We start from the raw sequence: 19,346 nt of genomic DNA on the forward strand, positions 1-19,346 counted from the left end.
GCCAGTTTCTCCAGGCCTTAGTGGAAAAAGTTCTACAAGATTACGAAATCAAAAAAGAACAGGTTCTTGCCATTGTAACGGACAATGCTTCAAACATGATAAGTACAATTAAACTGATGAATGAGAGTAATGAACATCTAGAATTTAGGATTCAGTATGTTTGAGATGGAAGGCCACAGTGCTGTTCATGTAACTGAGGAACAAACAGATATTACAACAGAAGAACAGCAAAATGATACTTTAGGATTAGATGATCTTGTTGAAGCTGCTTCAAAACACTTTCATATTCATCACATGCGCTGTGTTGTGCACACGCTGTAGCTGGCAATAAGAGAGTCTGCAAGAGGGACATACTGGAAATCTGATTGGAAAAGTGAGGAAATTGGTTATTGCCGCCAGAACCCCTAAAATTGATTCCATCTTGAAGAGACGTGCTGGGAAAGGGTCAATAGTTGATCAAGCCACTCGGTGGGGCAGCACTTATTTAATGACTGAGCGATTGCTTGAACTTAAATAGTTTCTTATAGATATAGTGAACCCTCAGGTAACCTTAAATGAAGGTCAATGGACACAGGTGGCTGAATTGAAGGAATTGCTTAATCATCCATTTACCGTGACTAAAAAATTACAAGCTGAGGATTTAACTCCTGGCATTCTCATAAGGGAGTGGAAGAACTTGCTATTTTGCCTGTCCCAAAGATGAGGTTTAAATCGCAGATGGCATTTCTGCTTCAATGAAACAGAGAGAGACACAGCTATTGGAAAATAAAATTCTTCTGGCAGCTGTTTATGTGGACCAAAGTCATCGTATACTGCTTGATGATCAACAGCTTACTAAAGAAAAAGAAGCTTTGAGTGAGGTAGCAGTAGCAGGATGAGTGGCCTACAGGACTGCCAAGAGCAAGAGGACTTGGGTCCTGACAGTGCTACTGCTGCCATATCTTCATCCTCATCAGATGAGTGAGGAGTTTAACTTTGACAAGTATTTGGATGATATGGAGCAGCAAAGCGTTGCCGCAAGGAAAAAGACTTCACTCTGTCTCCTATAGCAGCAGATTGACCAGATTTCAGCAAAAGGCCTCACTTGCTCTCAAAGAAATAGAAAAATGTAACCGTTCATCAAAACTGACTGTGCATGAGGCAATTCTAATAATAATAATAATAATAATAATAATAATAATAATAATAATAATAAATATATATATTTTTTTATATATACACACACACACACACACACACACACACACACACACACGATATATATGTAATCACTGTATATTACAGTTTTGTGTTCTAAAGTTGTATTCCAATAAATATATTTTATGTTCCATCTACATATTTTGATTATTGTATCAGAAAAATGATTAAATGTCTGATGTTCACATTGTACTACAATACATTTTTCACTTAACTATAAGCAATATATGTGGGAGCCTGAGTCATGGAGTCGGTACAAGGGAAATTGAGGAGTCTGAGTCGAAGGTTTGGCTTACCGACTCCACAGCCCTGTGTACAACGACTGCTAACACCTCTATATACAGTAGATAACACAAGAACCACCATTAACAATAGGAGATGTCACAGCTCATCTGCTCCCCCTCCAGAACAATGACCAATAATACATCTATATGCAGTAGATAAAATAGGCTCCACATTCATAATAGGTGATGGTACAGCTCATTTCCTCCTCCTCTTGATCAGGGCTCTGACAGGAGTTAGGGTCACGCTGGAGGCTCGGACCTGGCTACCATAAAGCCTACCTTCGAGATAAGGGACAGCACAGGGTCTCAAGTCTGAGGGCCAGCCTAGGAGCCCCTATCCTGTCATTACATACCCCAAGACAATATGTCATTTTATTATTCCATCTTCTGTAACCTGTTTAAGCACTGTACTCTTTTTAAATATAAAAACTAAAAAAGAAATGTTTGTTCCTTCTTGCTCTAAATGTACCAGCAAATTCTAAATGGGAAAGTATAGCTTGGTTGTGTTACCATGTGTATTCCAGAGTGCAAGACAAGTACCTATCAGGTTCTTGGGAAAGCTGGTTTGTGTGCGTTAGCGTGTGACCCAGTGCAGGGGACTCGCTAGTTTATCAAAACGGCGAGTGGTAGCAGCAAAGAGTGAGGTGGGAATGTTAGAACTGACTGCGGGGTGTGCTTAGTTCATTATCAGCTTATTGCGATGAGAGTGGACGAGTGAGCATGGGAAGTGAAGTCTCTTTTTACAGTAGCATCCAAGGTACCAGTGGTGGTCGTGACAGCAAGTTATGACCTTCTTGCAACTGTTCCCACATGGCCTCTGCAATCAAGGTAACGCATCTCCAGTTCGTCTATATTTCACTGTAGTCCAGTGATTAATCATTGCCTTGCTGGAAGGGTACCAGGCCGAATTTACTTCTCAGTTACTCTTATGTGTTTAATCATTGCCCTGACTGCATTTTCTGCTTCCCTATTGGAAGATACCAGCTTCCTATACTCAGATGTGTGCGCACACACAACTGGCTCTTCTGAATCTGTGCTACCTGCTCTGCTTCTGTGTCTGCTGTCCTGCCTACGCTTGATCCTTGCTGATCCTTGTGAAGTCCATCAAGACCTGCTCCACTTGCACTGTGACCTACAGTCCAAGCTGTTCAACCAGACCTACAGCTTAGAGACGCCACCTCATCAGCTGAAAACACAACACTTTCAACATTTAAAAAAACAACAGGTCACTTTCTGATGACACATTCCCTTTCATTCTTGAAATCAATGGTGTTCAGACTCCACCGATCTGATCTTTTACTATGTACTTGTGACACATCAGATCATTTTTTAGATCAAAGACAATACATGCGGATAACTTTTGCATTATTTAAACCTGCAGCGGGTGCCGGTCACTGCAGAAAACGCACTGGTTTTTCACAATGGATTTTACACTTTGAAGGGTCAAATGTTCTAAAAATGTAACACGATTCAAACAGTTCTGCCGGAATTCTGGAATAAAAACTGTTTGAAACTTCGCAACTTTTTTTTTTTTACACAACCTGTAGCTGCATGAACGCTTTTGAGCAAGTTTTAAATTTTTTTAGGCTAGTCCTTGCCTCACCTAACGTCTTAAAGTGCGCAGTACCTAATGAAAAAGGACAAGGATGAGATTAATCAAAATGCACACTGCAAAAGTTTTTCCAATGATGGTAAAGATATACTGTACACAAGGATAAAGAAAAAAAAAAATACGCATCCAGCGAAGGACAGTTTTTGGGTTTTTTGTGTACAAGAAAAAAAACAAAAAACAAACAAAACACTAAGGCTATGTGCCCACGCTGCGGATTTTGCCGCGGATTTACCGCGGATTTTCTGAAAATCTGCAGCAGCGGCACTTCCAAGCCATTTCAATGGCATTTTTGGAAATGCTGTGTCCATGCTGTGGATTTTTCCGCGGCGGATTTTGATCCGGAAAAATCTGCAGCATCTCAATTATTGTTGCGGATTTTGGGTATAGAATGGGGGGGAAAAAAAAAAAAATCCGCATCAAAATCCGCGGCAAATTCGCGGTAATCTGCGGTAAATCCGCGGCAAAAATAAGGTGCGGATTTGCCGCGAAAGTCGCGGATTTTCATGCAGAAAAATCCACAGGTACATTCTACCGTGAACACATAGCCTAAAGGCTACTTTACACACTGCGATATCGGTCCCGATATCGCTAGCGTGGGTACCCGCCCCCATCTGTTGCGCGACACGGGCAAATCGCTGCCCGTGTCACACAACAGCCGTCACACATACATACCTGTCCGGCGACGTCGCTGTGACGGGCGAACCGCCTCCTTTCTAAGGGGGCGGTCCGTGCGGCGTCACAGCGACGTCACTGAACCGCCGCCCAATAGCAGCGGAGGAGCGGAGATGAGCGGGACGTAACATCCCGCCCACCTCCTTCCTTCCGCATAGCGGCCGGGAGGCAGGTAAGGGGAGCTTCCTCGTTCCTGCGGCGTCACACGGAGCGATGTGTGCTGCCGCAGGAACGAGGAACAACCTCGTTACTGCTGCAGTAACGAGATTTGAGAATGGACCCCCATGTCGCCGATTAGCGATTTTGCACGTTTTTGCAACGATGCAAAATCGCTTATCGGGGTCACACGCAACGGCATCGCTAATGCGGCCGGATGTGCGTCACGAATTCCGTGACCCCAACGACTCCGCATTAGCGATGTCGCAGCGTGTAAAGCCCGCTTAAGGCTATGTGTCCACGGTAGAATGTTGCTGCGGATTTTTCTGCTTGAAAATCCGCAACTTTCGCGGCAAATCCGCACCTTATTTTTGCCGCAGATTTTTTTTTTCCCCATTCTATACCCAAAATCCGCACCAAAATCCGCAACAATAATTGACATGCTGCAGATTTTTCCAGATCAAAATCCGCGGCAAATCTGCCGCGGAAAAATCCTCAGCATGGACACAGTATTTCCAAAATGCCATTGAAATGGCTTGGAAGTGCCGCTGCTGCAGATTTTCGGAAAATCCGCGGTAAATCCGCGGCATAATCCGCAGCGTGGGCACATAGCCTAAAGGGCGCTTTACACACTGCGACATCCCGTTTTGCGTCACGGGCAAATCGCTGCCCGTGGCGGACAAAATAGTTAGTGCGCATCACACGTACTTACCTGCCTAACGACGTCGCTGTGGCCGGTGAACAACCTCTTTTCTAAGGGGGCGGTTCGTGCGGCGTCACAGCGGCATCACACGGCAGGCGTCCAACAGAAGCGCAGGGGCTGAGACCAGCCGCATGAAGGTCACTCCCAACTCGTTGCCGGAGGACGCAGGTACGGTGTTGTTCGTCGTTCCCGGGGTGTCACACGTTGCGATGTGTGCTGCCGCAGGAACGACGAACAACCTGCGTCCCAGAAGATAAACGACAATTTGAAAATGGACGACGTGTCAACGATCAACGATGTGGTGATTATTTTGGATCGTTAGCGGTCGCTCGTACGTGTCACACGCAACGATATCACTATCGAGACCGGATGTGAGTCATGAATTCCATGTCCCCCAACGACATCTCGTTAGCGATGTCGTTGCGTGTAAAGCGGCCTTAAAGTTGAAATCAATAACAAACACTGACAGCAAAAGTGACCACCATAACAATGTCTACTACTAGCTCCAGGGCCAACAGCATGTCAAGACATTTGCAGCTCAGAAATTCTCGTATTTGTGGGCCACAACAATAAAAGGATGTATTCCCATGTATTTTATTTTTATTTTCTAAATATATATTACTTTAGAAAGTAAACAATCCTACACAAAAAGGAGGATAGATAGATATACAGGGTGGTCCAAAAGTAGGTGGACAGTATGTGTAATAGGGTTATCAAACATGGTGTAAAGTGAAACTGCCCCAGTTGCCCTTAGCAACCAGATTCCACTTTTCATTCTTCACAGACTCTTTGCAAAATGAAAGGAGGAATCCGATTGGTTGCCAAGGGCAACTGAGTCAGTTTCACTTTACACCATGTTTGATAACCCTATTACACATACTGTCCACCTACCTTTGGACCATTAATAAATAAATAAATTATATATATATATATTATATATATATATATATATATATATACACACATATACACACACACACACACACACACACACACAGACACACACACATATACAGTTAGGTCCAGAAATTTTTGGACAGTGACACAATTTTCGCGAGTTGGGCTCTGCATGCCACCACATTGGATTTGAAATGAAACCTCTACAACAGAATTCAAGTGCAGATTGTAACGTTTAATTTGAAGGTTTGAACAAAAATATCTGATAGAAATTGTAGGAATTGTACACATTTCTTTACAAACACTCCACATTTTAGGAGGTCAAAAGTAATTGGACAAATAAACCAAACCCAAACAAAATATTTTTATTTTCAATATTTTGTTGCGAATCCTTTGGAGGCAATCACTGCCTTAAGTCTAGAACCCATGGACATCACCAAACGCTGGGTTTCCTCCTTCTTAATGCTTTGCCAGGCCTTTACAGCCGCAGCCTTCAGGTCTTGCTTGTTTGTGGGTCTTTCCGTCTTAAGTCTGGATTTGAGCAAGTGAAATGCATGCTCAATTGGGTTAAGATCTGGTGATTGACTTGGCCATTGCAGAATGTTCCACTTTTTTGCACTCATGAACTCCTGGGTAGCTTTGGCTGTATGCTTGGGGTCATTGTCCATCTGTACTATGAAGCGCCGTCCGATCAACTTTGCGGCATTTGGCTGAATCTGGGCTGAAAGTATATCCCGGTACACTTCAGAAGTCATCCGGCTACTCTTGTCTGCTGTTATGTCATCAATAAACACAAGTGACCCAGTGCCATTGAAAGCCATGCATGCCCATGCCATCACGTTGCCTCCACCATGTTTTACAGAGGATGTGGTGTGCCTTGGATCATGTGCCGTTTCCTTTCTTCTCCAAACTTTTTTCTTCCCATCATTCTGGTACAGGTTGATCTTTGTCTCATCTGTCCAAAGAAAACTTTTCCAGAACTGAGCTGGCTTCATGAGGTGCTTTTCAGCAAATTTAACTCTGGCCTGTCTATTTTTGGAATTGATGAATGGTTTGCATCTAGATGTGAACCCTTTGTATTTACTTTCATGGAGTCTTCTCTTTACTGTTGACTTAGAGACAGATACACCTACTTCACTGAGAGTGTTCTGGACTTCAGTTGATGTTGTGAACAGGTTCTTCTTCACCAAAGAAAGTATGCGGCGATCATCCCCCACTGTTGTCATCCGTGGACGCCCAGGCCTTTTTGAGTTCCCAAGCTCACCAGTCAATTCCTTTTTTCTCAGAATGTACCCGACTGTTGATTTTGCTACTCCAAGCATGTCTGCTATCTCTCTGATGGATTTTTTCTTTTTTTTCAGCCTCAGGATGTTCTGCTTCACCTCAGTTGAGAGTTCCTTAGACCGCATGTTGTCTGGTCACAGCAACAGCTTCCAAATGCAAAACCACACACCTGTAATCAACCCCAGACCTTTTAACTACTTCATTGATTACAGGTTAACGAGGGAGACGCCTTCAGAGTTAATTGCAGCCCTTAGAGTCCCTTGTCCAATTACTTTTGGTCCCTTGAAAAAGAGGAGGCTATGCATTACAGAGCTATGATTCCTAAACCCTTTCTCCGATTTGGATGTGAAAACTCTCATATTGCAGCTGGGAGTGTGCACTTTCAGCCCATATTATATATATAATTGTATTTCTGAACATGTTTTTGTAAACAGCCAAAATAACAAAACTTGTGCCACTGTCCAAATATTTCTGGACCTAACTGTATACATACACATATATACATACACACACACACCACTTATGTTCATTGTTTCCAAGAGGCAGGCATTTCTCATTTGGATGGTCTCTATTATGAATTTAAGGACAATGTGTCATCAATAAATGACCTGATTGTGTAAATATGGTTTGTGTTACATTTTCCTCCCCCCATTTTAAAATAATAAATACATTAAAAAAATAAATAAAATCGTAATCTGGGTCTTTTATAGCCTCCTACTTCCTATCCTTTCAGGAAGAGTGTAAAGCAGTTTCCTTATCACCAAAGGCAGGATTACAATAACAGGTAACATCTTTATATACAGCTGATATAATTGGTGGATCCTGTGTTATCAGCTGTATATGGAGGTGTAATTAGTGATTTCTACATGAGGGGGAGGAGGTGAGCTGTGACATCACTTATAATTGGTGGATCCTGTGTTAAGTGGTGTCACAGCTCACCTCCTCCCCCTCATGTAGAAATCACTAATTACACCTCCATATACAGCTGATGACACAGGATCCACCATTCGCATTAGTTGATGTCACAGCTCACCTCTTCCCCCTCCTGTACACCAAACACCTCTACAGCTGATAATACAGGGTCCACCACAGCTCACCTCCTCCTCTGTATATTGATTGATAACACTTCTATATACAACAAATAACATAGGATACCCCCATTAACAATAGGTGATGGCACAGCTCACCTACTTCTCCTGTGCAATGACTGATAACACAGGATCCGCAATTCACAATATGTGATGTGATGTCACAGCTCACCTCCTTCTCTACAATGACTGATAACACAAGATCCCCCATTCACAATAGAGGACGTCACATCACCTCCTTCCTTGACATTGACCTTTGCACATGCTCAGTAGATAATTCAATATAAAGGAATAGGCTCAGTTTCTCCATTGCTGTTCATGTGAATTTTCTGAAGCAGAAAATAAAAAAAAAAGTCTAAAAAATAAAAAAAAGGTCCTAATTGCAAGCTTTCAAATTTTATTTTATTTTATTTTTAATAAAGACTATGATTTTTGTTGGATGGGAGTAAATTTTCATATTTATTTTGCCCTGGATCATTACTTCCGCTCGGTGAATAAGTCTTGTGATTTTTTTTTTTTCTTGCAGATTTTAAAATCTATCTGTATGGAAAGATGCATCCCAGCAAAGTCTATGAGAATCCTGCAGTGCTGTGCACACACTGCGGAAAAAAACTGCACCATAAAATCATCATGTCAATTGTTTCTGCATTTTTTCCCCAGCGTTTCTTCTATCACATTGCATAAAAAAAAACAAAAAACAAAAAAAAAAAAACACACACACACACACACACACACACACACACACCACAAAACATCAAAAAGCTCAAAAGGTGCAGCAACCCCCCCCCCCCCCCCCCCCACCAACTTGCGTTTTTTTCTGACAAGAAATGCAGTTTTCGGTGGTGAAAAATCTGCTTACTGTATTGGTTATTGAGAGGTGAATTTACAAATAGTTATTTATATAGCGCCAACAACAATCACAGCGCTGCACTGAGAAAAAAAACAAAACAAAAAAAAACAAAAAACGGATTCCACTCTGATCCAAATAAATCGGACTGGTTTTCTCAGAAGGAGAGGAAACTGTCGTGTCCTCTAACCCTAAGGCTATGTGTCCACGGTAGAATGTACCTGCGGATTTTTCTGCATGAAAATCCGCGACTTTCGCGGCAAATCCGCACCTTATTTTTGCCGCGGATTTTTTTTTTATTTTTTATTTTTTTTCCCCATTCTATACCCAAAATCCGCAACAATAATTGACATGCTGCAGATTTTTCCGGATCAAAATCCACGGGAAATCCGCCGCGGAAAAATCCGCAGCATGGACACAGCATTTCCAAAATGCCATAGAAATGGCTGGGAAGTGCTGCTGCTGCAGATTTTCGGAAAATCCGCGGCAAAATCCGCGCAAAATCCGCAGCGTGGGCACATAGCCTTACGCTGTGTGCAGACAGCAGAAATTAAAACTCATACACTTTGCTGGTGAAGCAAAGTCGTGCAGTTTTCTGAACAAAAACACACCCGAAAAACGCGCAAAAAACGCCTAGTGCGCACTTACCCTTAGAAGTGTCATTTCATCTGCGAATAGTGAAGAAGACGCCATTGGAGCACTTTTGGGTCGCCTGTGCCTGCCACAAATCTCTACAATAATTGTATAGTATGGCGTTGTTACTGATGACTGTATGTATGGGCCTATTATTTGATTGCCATTGTGTTGCACAATTACTGTCTTTTTGGACAGGATGCAGTGGTGACATCACCACTATATGGCATGTGACCACTGCAGCCAATCACTGCAACTCTTCTTCATTTGGAGTGAATGGAGTTGTGCTGCAATACCATGCACATCCCATGGTCAGAGGTGGTGCTGTTTCTGAAAGAATGCAGATCTGTATTTGTAATCTTGTTCTACTAAACTCAAATTTGGTTCCTATTTTTTTCTTTAGGGGCTGATAGCACTGTAGGTAATATATTACAAGCCGTGCTCACCACAGTTTGTCTGCCTTGTGTTTGAGTTTCATCCGGCTCCCGGTGTGTTTGTATTGGGCTGCACAGACAAACATTGGCAAATATGGATTCTGAAGACGTCGCACACCCACAGAAAGGAAAAGCAGAATGCTCACATTTAGGCTATGTGCGCACAGTGCGTTTTTCGCGGCGTTTTTGCGCGTTTTTCGCGTGCGTTTTTGGCCTCAAAACTGCAGGACTTTGCTTCCCCAGCAAAGTCTATTAGTTTTCATTTTTGCTGTCCGCACACATCTGGTTTTTTTACCTGCGTTTTTGAGTTAAAAAAAAAAAAAAAAAAATGGACATGTCAGTTCTTTCCTGCGTTTTTCTGCGTTTCCCCCCCCATGCAATGCATTGGAAAAACGCAGCAAAACGCTGAGATCAAAAACGCAGCAAAACGCAGCCAAAAACGCGCCAAATCGCGGCAAAAACGCATGCATTTTTTGGTGAGTTTTTTCGACGCAGGTGCGTTTTTGTGCGTTTTTAGCGGCCAAAAACGCACAAAAACGCAGCGTCAAAAAGACGCAGTGTGCGAACCTAGCCTTAGGGCTCGTGCAGATGGGAGTATAAACTGGAGGTGGGCTGACAGTGCACTCACCCATGTTATCCAATAACGCTGCGCAGATGAACCCTTTTCATTTTTTTTTTCGGTCCAAATGTTCGTGAAAATAAAGTTGCAGCGTGTACTACCTTCTTCTGAGTTTCGGATGAGACTCACCCATTGATGTCTCGTCTTCAGGCACCGTAAAGGCGGCCGGACACCAAAAGTATAAAGGGATGTAAGGGGGGAGGTGGGGGGGGACGTTGACTTCCAGCTAAAGCGTATGGCCGCCTTACTGACAGCATTTTCCATATCAATCAACTAGAGCACAGCATTTTATTCTTTACCTGCTCCCCGAAAGATGAAAGCTGCCTCCTGATTGGCTACTCTGTGCTCGTTATTTAGCAGATTAAATAGATTTCAATGGAACAAATATACAAATTGTCTGACCTGCTAAAATCATCATGACTATTGTCTATGGCCTAACTTGAAGCTTCTGGACCCCAAAGCAAAATCTCTAGTTACGAGTACCGAGCACCCGAGCATGGTAGTGCCCGCTCATCACTAGTTACCAGTACTGAGCACCCGAGCATGGTAGTGCCCGCTCATCACTAGTTACGAGTACCAAGCACCCGAGCATGGTAGTGCTCGCTCATCACTAGTTACCAGTACTGAGCACCCGAGCATGGTAGTGCCCGCTCATCACTAGTTACTAGTACTGAGCACCTGAGCATGGTAGTGCCCACTCATCACTAGTTACTAGTACTGAGCACCTGAGCATGGTAGTGCCCACTCATCACTAGTTACGAGTACTGAGCACCCGAGCATGGTAGTGCCCGCTCATCACTAGTTACAAGTACCAAGCACCCGAGCATGGTAGTGCCGGTTCATCACTAGTTACCAGTACTGAGCACCCGAGCATGGTAGTGCACGCTCATCAGTAGTTACCAGTACTGAGCACCCGAGCATGGTAGTGCCCGCTCATCACTAGTTACGAGTACTGAGCACCTGAGCATGGTAGTGCCCGCTCATCACTAGTTACGAGTACTGAGCACCCGAGCATGGTAGTGCCCGCTCATCACTAGTTACTAGTACTGAGCACCTGAGCATGGTAGTGCCCACTCATCACTAGTTACGAGTACTGAGCACCCGAGCATGGTAGTGCCCGCTCATCACTAATTACGAGTACTGAGCACCTGAGCATGGTAGTGCCCGCTCATCACTAATTACGAGTACTGAGCACCTGAGCATGGTAGTGTCCGCTCATCACTAATTACGAGTACTGAGCACCTGAGCATGGTAGTGCTCACTCATCACTAGTTACCAGTACTGAGCACCTGAGCATGGTAGTGCTCACTCATCACTAGTTACCAGTACTGAGCACTCGAGCATGGTAGTGCCCACTCATCACTAGTTACGAGTACTGAGCACCCGAGCATGGTAGTGCCGCTCATCACTAGTGTTCTAATTCTATTCTTCTCATATGGTTCAAAGTATCATTTTGCCCTCCTCGCCAGTGCACCCCCAATGTTTACAACCCTGACAATGTTTGTAGAGTATATAAAGTGATCTGGAAAAACAATGATGTAAGGCTTCCCTTTATCCTACTAGTTATCTCAAGCTCTGCCCTACAAGAGGCTAAAGACCATTATGTTTTTTGCCTGCCAAAAGTCAAACCCTTCCCAGCCCCCACCTCATACACACCCTGATCTGGCACTGATTGACAGGTCATCAATACCCTCTAAGGCCTCCTTCACACATCCATATCTCTGGTACAAGCGATGTCCATTTTCACACGTACCGGAGACACGGACACACGTAAACAATTTAAAAATCAATGGCTCTGCGCACACGGCCGTCTTTTTATACAGATTGTGTGTTCAAGTGCTCTAGACGGCGACATGTCCAATTTTCTCTGGCAGCACGGGTGTTACACGGAACGCACACTAATGTGATCCGTGTGACACGTACCGGAGAAAACAAGTGTCACATGAAAATAGCGAATTTTTATATTTTCTAGTCTCTAGTGCTGCAGTCATCGGTGCTGCTGTTGCTTCCAGGTCTCGCTCATCAAGCTCATTACATATTCACTGCCCTCACCGTGGACCCGGAAGTAACAGCAGCGCCAGGTAAGTATATTAGCTCATGCTGTTCGTGTGCTATCCGGATATCACACAGATTTTCTGCTGCAAAAACTAGTGTTGGCAGAAGTAAAAACACTAAAGTACATGCGTTTTTTTGTTTTTTTTTATTGCATTTTTTTTTTCTCCATTTACATGACTGGATGAAAAATACTGCAAAACGTATCTTTCATAGATATCTATGATCCAAATATGGGTCTAAATTAGCATTACACAATGATTTGGCCAATTTACATTAAACTATTGTTGTGGCGCAGATGTCATGGAGCTGGGTACACACCGCTCACTACATAGTGTAAATTCTGCAATGTAATCCCAGGAAAGGGAAAAATGACAATACGATTGCAGCGGCCGCTGTGCAGAATGCCTCGTGTAGTGATAGGAGATGTCACCTCACGCTGGGAAGGTAGACAGGCAGCTGCGCAGCTCGCTCTCCCACACAGAGGAAGGCGTCTTATAGCTGCAAGGATCCCGGTACAGTCATCCTGGAGACGTCTTATCCTCCTGTGCTGTAGCTGTGTGTATGTGCCAAAACACACAAAGCGATGAAAGGTTATCTGGGCATACACCTGGTATTCACGGCGTTATAAGGTTTGATTAGAGCATTTTTGCAGATGGATTCGTATGCAGATTCACCATATTCGAGCAGCGGATTCGTAAGCAGATTCACCATATTCGAGCAGCAGATCCACATGTGGCTAAAAGAGGCCAGATTTGCGCCAATAAGTTTTAGATTTCTTTTATGCTATGCGGATCTCAGATTTTCAGCAGATTTATACATTGACTAGTTTGCAGCATTGGCAATGGATCAGGATATTTTACACCCATCCGAAGAAATTGTATAATAAATATAATATATATATATATATATTACACACATATACATACACACACACACACACACACACACAACACACAATATATATTATATATAAATACACAAACATATATGTTTATTCTCATTAATTAGCTTTTTTTTTTTGTATTTTACAAAAGTTCCCAGCTTGTACCAGGGCCTTACGAAACAGCCCTTGTGTTTTTTTTTTTTTTTTTTTTTTATTAACGACCTGCCACAGTAGACACTACACGTGACAGCAACAACCCAGGAATGTCCGGCCCCGAAACGCGCGGTGTGCACCTGACCATGACGTGTGATGTGTAAATGACGGGGCAGAGTTCACTGAAACTCACTGCAGCAAAACATATGAGATCTTGCTGTTTATGACCATTGTTAAATATACGCAAGTGGGTGAAGATAAAGACAGACCTGACTGCAGCTACAGCGACCGGGCAAAGTTTTACTGCACAACCGAACCCGTCCGAGTAATCCAGGGCCTACAGACTCCTGAGCTCTTAGCCCCAGATTCCCCCGTATATCATTATTTCCCACCAGTTATGTGCAATCAGCCCGGCTCTGGCAGTGGGTTTTTTGGAATATTTGCTTGTAGCTTTATAAAACCACCAATAAACCATAATATCCATTATATAAAGTATGTAGCCGGAGGACAGAATTTCCAGGTAAAGAGTCACCAGCACGACCATAATATAGTTTTTATAGATGTGTGAGCAGTACAGATTTAAAAACACACTTACTCTTGTTTTCTAGTGTGGTTTGATCTTGTGACGAGGCGCGACGCTCCTGCACGCAGTTTAAGCAGCATTTTGTTCCCCCCTTCATAGATGAGAACGCTAATAAATTGGATCCTTGCAAGATTCCGTCCTGGAGTGGTAACTGCATAGTCCACTTTTCAGGAACGTTGCACCATGCCATACTCCTTACTTGGCCCCGTAAACCATACTCTCCTGGTGTGGTATGGGTCCAAAGCAATTGTGCCGCAGTGTGCAGGAAGGTTGAACCACGCCATTCTCGTTACTTGGCCTCCTATACGATACTCTCCTTGTGTGGTGTGGGTCCACTGTAATTTTGCCGCCATGTGCAGGAGCGCCGTACCAAGACAGATTGAAAGTTGGTATGAATTAAACATGCTGTCTGTTTGTAGACGACCCTTATCCTTATACCTTATTAGACACTTACCTACCTCACTGCTCCCTATGGCCCAAACTTCAACTATTAGGGCTAGAACACACGGCAAGTAAAACGGCCCGAGTGAAGTGCGATTATAAATTTTTATTTATTTATGAGATATATATATGAGAATATATTATAATATATATATATATATATATATATATATATATATATATATATATATATATATATATATATATATATATATATATATATATATATATATACACAGATATACATATACACACACATATATGTGTGTGTGTGTGTGTGTGTGTGTGTGAGTGAGAGATTATATATCTCTCTCTCACACACATACATATATATAATATAATATAATATAATATAATATATATATACACACACACACATAGATATACATACATACATACATACATACATACATATGTATTTTGCACTCCACTCGGACTCATGTTACCTAATCGGACCAAGAAAACAGTTACACCATCCTACGGCTGTAATCTAATCCGTATTCACTCGCACCCATACAAGTCTATGGGTGCAAGTGAAACATCGGAATGCATTCGGGTGACATATATCCTTAAACCATCCCTCTCCTCCGCAGCTGTGATCCGATTGCAGGATGGAGTCCCAGTGGCATGACACTCAGACCACGCTCGCAGCAGAGCAGGAGCCGAGGGTCATTAGCATATCACATCGCTCTCGCATCGGATGGCGTACGCTTGTGTGGCCCCAGCCTTCCTGATTGGCTGCAGCGGTAACATTCTTAGCTCCCAAAAATCTCCTTGCTCCCTCTTCCGGTTCTGACTGAGTGTTACCGCTATAGCCACTCAGTAGTCACTGTCTGCTTGCAGTGGACATGTCATGTCCCAATAAGGAGGAGGCCAGCAGACAGGTGGGGGACGTAAGCAGCAGTGTGGAGGAATAGCAGGCATCAAGTATCTCCCGACTCCCCCATACACAGGAACACTCAGCCAAATGGCCCTGTGTTCTACCAAAAAAACCCCGAAAAAACAAAAAGATCAGATGATTGAAATCCAACCAGCCGATTATTATATCCCCTGACATAATATATCGGGGGTCAGTCAAGAGGCCGCCACATACATTAGATAGTCGGCCGCTCTGGACTTTTCTATATGGAGTTTGGGGGCCTGTACTCCCTCTTCACACTTTTCTTGTTGACCTACAGATATTGGAGGAGGATCAAAAGGACAATTCTATGGATATTCCAGTTTCGGCAAATAAAGCGTATTCATTCTGTTTCTCATGGCTTTCAAAATCTCAGCGTGTGGTCACTGAATCTCCTTTGATTTCTCCCAGATGATCGCTCGAACCCTTTATAAATGGATCAAAAGCTGACATTGTTGAAAACTGAGACTGCAAATCTTGGCCCGACTGCGGATCCAATTCAGATACGGTTAGTTCTGGCCATTAGAAACGGGGGTCGGAATAAAAGGCGTAACATGGATGCAAAATGGTGTTGGCATTATACTGGTATGAAAGCAGCATTCGGATCCTGCAAATGACCCGAAGGAAGCAACAGCAAGGACCACAGGGCACATGGGGTCATACACCGTACTGACAGTGGTGAGCTTTGGAACTGGGGACACCAGGGATGCATAAGCACTGACTCAATGGAAGACACTTTGACCTACTCTGATACAGTTGGTATGGATCATTCTCAATACAGAAAAGTACAAGTTTCTTAATAGAAAAAAGTAGGAACCCCCAATAATGTGACTAGAGGGTATCGATACTTAAAAAGATGGAATCAAGGTGCAAAACCTACCATCAGATTCTGTCCCTTTTTCCAGGCTTCCGCTCTGACAGATTGGAAGTGATGATGTCTCGACCACCAGTCATCTGACCCTGAAGCCAATCGGTGTCCTCGCAAGTCAGGTTAATGGTCGGGATGTCAACACTTCCACCCGAGAAACAATAACAAATAATTATGTAAAACTGCAAATCAGTCAAAAGAATAGTGATTAATGCAAATTTTACCTAAGCAACAGATGTCAATCACTTACTTGAGAGCTCTTCCCGCTCTTGGCCCTTCCGGAGACCACCACAATCTGGTTATCAAGCAAACTCTCCAAGAAGACATATTTCGATTTCCAAATTGGAAGACTTTCCCTTTGTTTGAGGAGTTCATAAAACCGGGAGGAGTACGGTAAACCATCAAAAGGATTTAACTCTAAGTCATCGAGTAGCCCTTCGTCAACGTCGCTCACGTCGGACTCATCCAAGAAGCAGCTTTTCTCCGTAGACACCGGTAGTAAATCCTTGGCTTCTTCTGGAGATCCTAGCAGAAGAGCCATCATCGGAGGGAAGGAAGAGTCCTTCCCATTAATCCAAGGACTCCTTCAATCAAAAAGTTGCACCATCTGATTCCTTAAGACATTTCACGAGGTTTGGAACGACTTCTATAACTGTTGGTAGGAGTTTTGGAAGAGGTTAGATTTGTAGAAGACTGTCACACCTGCAGAATATAAGCAGAAGCTTCTAAAAGCACTTCCCTAGTGTCCTCATTGTACGGAAAGACTGTGTAGGGAATGATTAAGCAAAAGACCGGCCAGGCCAACCCTCTGTTACACGTGTCTGGATCCTGATTGACTGTGAATACAAAAGCAACAGCAGAGAAGTGATTGTGATCCTGGAGATGGTCATGTGGTGACCTAATCCCAAAACAATAGCCCTCGACCAGCAACTATGGGAATGAAAAAAAAAGAAGCTGACGGAGCACTGGAGTTTTACCGGTCACCACGATGCAGCTGCCACATAAAGGGCCAAAGAATAAAAAAAAAGAAACTAAATAATAAGTATTATATGTGACAACGGCTACAGAAACGAGGCTGATGTGACAGCTCGGTGCAACTGGAGTGTAAGCTAAATAAAGGCTTCTGGTATTTGAAACGTGAGGTTGACCTACATATACACACGGAACAAGTATGCAATGCACACAAAAGAGCGGATAAAGTATATCAACAGAACATTAGAATGCAAGCCATAAAGAAAACAAAAAATAAAGTCAAAAGAAGAGGATAAAGTAGAACGTAAAAGTATGAAAACATCAATATTATTATACGAGTCCTATAAACCACAAATGAGGACATCAAACAAAAGCTAAAAAGGAGTGTATAAATTATAATGTCGAGTATAATAACTTCACCAAACAAAGAAAATAAATAAAAAAAAACATAATAAACGGAGCTAATGGTGGATGAGGTATAAAATAGAATATAAAAGTATAATAATAGCAACAGAATATTAGAATACCAGTGATAAAAAAACAATAATAGTAACATTTATTCTAGATATTATATAATAAGTCTAAAAAGTTAATTAAGCGTCGTCTTATAATTACTTGTGCAGATTCTGCTGACTATATAATCTCCCTGAAGAACGCCCATAATCCAGATAATTGCTGAAGATTACAATTTGGGAAAACATATGTGTAAGGAAGAAGGAGAGAAATGTCACCTCTTCCTAAAGGGGATGGATCATCAGGAATAGCTCTTTTTTTAGGGTATGTTCCCATTTTGCAAAAATGCAGAGAAAATAGGCTGTACTGTTGTGCTTCTTTTCATAAGGAAGCATGGGCGGGTTCGCCTGTTACATGGTGAGGGCCGGCAGCTATTCTTTATGGTTGCTCTCCTCCTGTAGACCTGCTCAGCACAGCCAAGCATGCATGTGTTATATATGCGGAAAGGGGGATAAGCTGCTGCAAGACGCTTCTGACAGTAATGCAGTGTTTCCCCGAAAATAAGACACTGTTTTATATTATTTTTTTGTCCTGAAATATGCGCTAGGGCTTATTTTCTGGGTAGGGATTATTTCAAGGGAAACATGGGTTTGGTGTAAGTTTACCCCTCAAAAAGGCAGAACCACTCAGGAGGATCATACTTACCAGACTCTGGACGTGTTGGTCGCTCCTAGGTCCTCCCGCAATCCTCGACAGGCGCTTCCAGCAGGTATGATCCACAGCGGTCCTCCCCTGCTTCCGGTTGACAAACACACTCAACATCCAGTAATACTGTATTGCTTCCTGGCGGCAGGGGGACCTGGGAAGCAGTGCAGTGGAGCACAAGGACACTGCGATGGAACACATCGAGGACCTGGGGTGGAACGCATCGATGCATTCCACCGCAGGTCCTTTATGTGTCTATGTGTTCCACCACAGGTCTTCGCATTCCACCGTGTCCCAGTTCTCCGAAGCAGTGCGATATCAGTGTGTGTGTGTGTGTGTGTGATATATATATATATATATATATATATATATATATTCGTTCTACGTATGTTCCACCATGGGTCCCCCATTTGCGGTCTGGTGAGTGTGATTGCGGGGTCTTCTGACTTCTTTCTTCTCTCTTTTGGGGGTCTCGGCTTTCTATGATGAAGTGTTCTGCAGTAAGCATCTTTAACTTTTTAGCTGCATGGACAATTCATTATTAAACCGCAACCAGGGCTTAATTTTAAGGGAAGGGCCGATATTTAAGCTTTACTCCGAAAAGGCGGAAAATTCCTGCAAGGGCAGATTTTTGGGGTAGGGCTGATTTTCGTGGAAACACAACAGATATCCTTTTAGGAACAAAGGATTGGAAGTGTTAAAAATGGAACATGCTTGATCTAACCCTCCATTCCACTCAATATATTCTGTTGGGAAGAGTTTGGACAACCAAATATATATTAGTGGTCAGGAAGTAGGCTATAAAATGCACTACACTACAAAATTAAAGTGTAGAAGACTAAAATATTCCATAGTAAAGTTCATATTTAAAGAAACATACAGAGTACTATACTTTTTTCCTTAAATAAT

The 19,346-nt window shown here is 42.9% G+C and overlaps 1 protein-coding gene across 3 annotated transcripts in view; it reads right to left on the bottom strand.

Moving 5' to 3' along the window:
• The window catches only part of DHX32 (DEAH-box helicase 32 (putative)), a 120,679-nt gene that overhangs the window by 87,202 nt on the left and 14,131 nt on the right, over positions 1-19,346 (bottom strand). The window contains exon 2 of one of the 3 annotated variants that reach the window (XM_075348441.1): positions 16,558-16,959. The exons of 1 other annotated variant lie outside the window; for it this stretch is intronic. In XM_075348441.1, the coding sequence (XP_075204556.1) occupies positions 16,558-16,851 (294 nt within the window). In that variant the 5' untranslated portion in view covers positions 16,852-16,959. Of the gene's footprint in view, positions 1-16,557; positions 17,144-19,346 lie in introns of all 3 variants that reach the window. One more of the 3 variants, XM_075348440.1, reaches the window with a different exon arrangement.

Source organism: Anomaloglossus baeobatrachus, chromosome 5 (assembly GCF_048569485.1).
Source record: "Anomaloglossus baeobatrachus isolate aAnoBae1 chromosome 5, aAnoBae1.hap1, whole genome shotgun sequence".
Classification (NCBI taxonomy): domain Eukaryota; kingdom Metazoa; phylum Chordata; class Amphibia; order Anura; family Aromobatidae; genus Anomaloglossus; species Anomaloglossus baeobatrachus.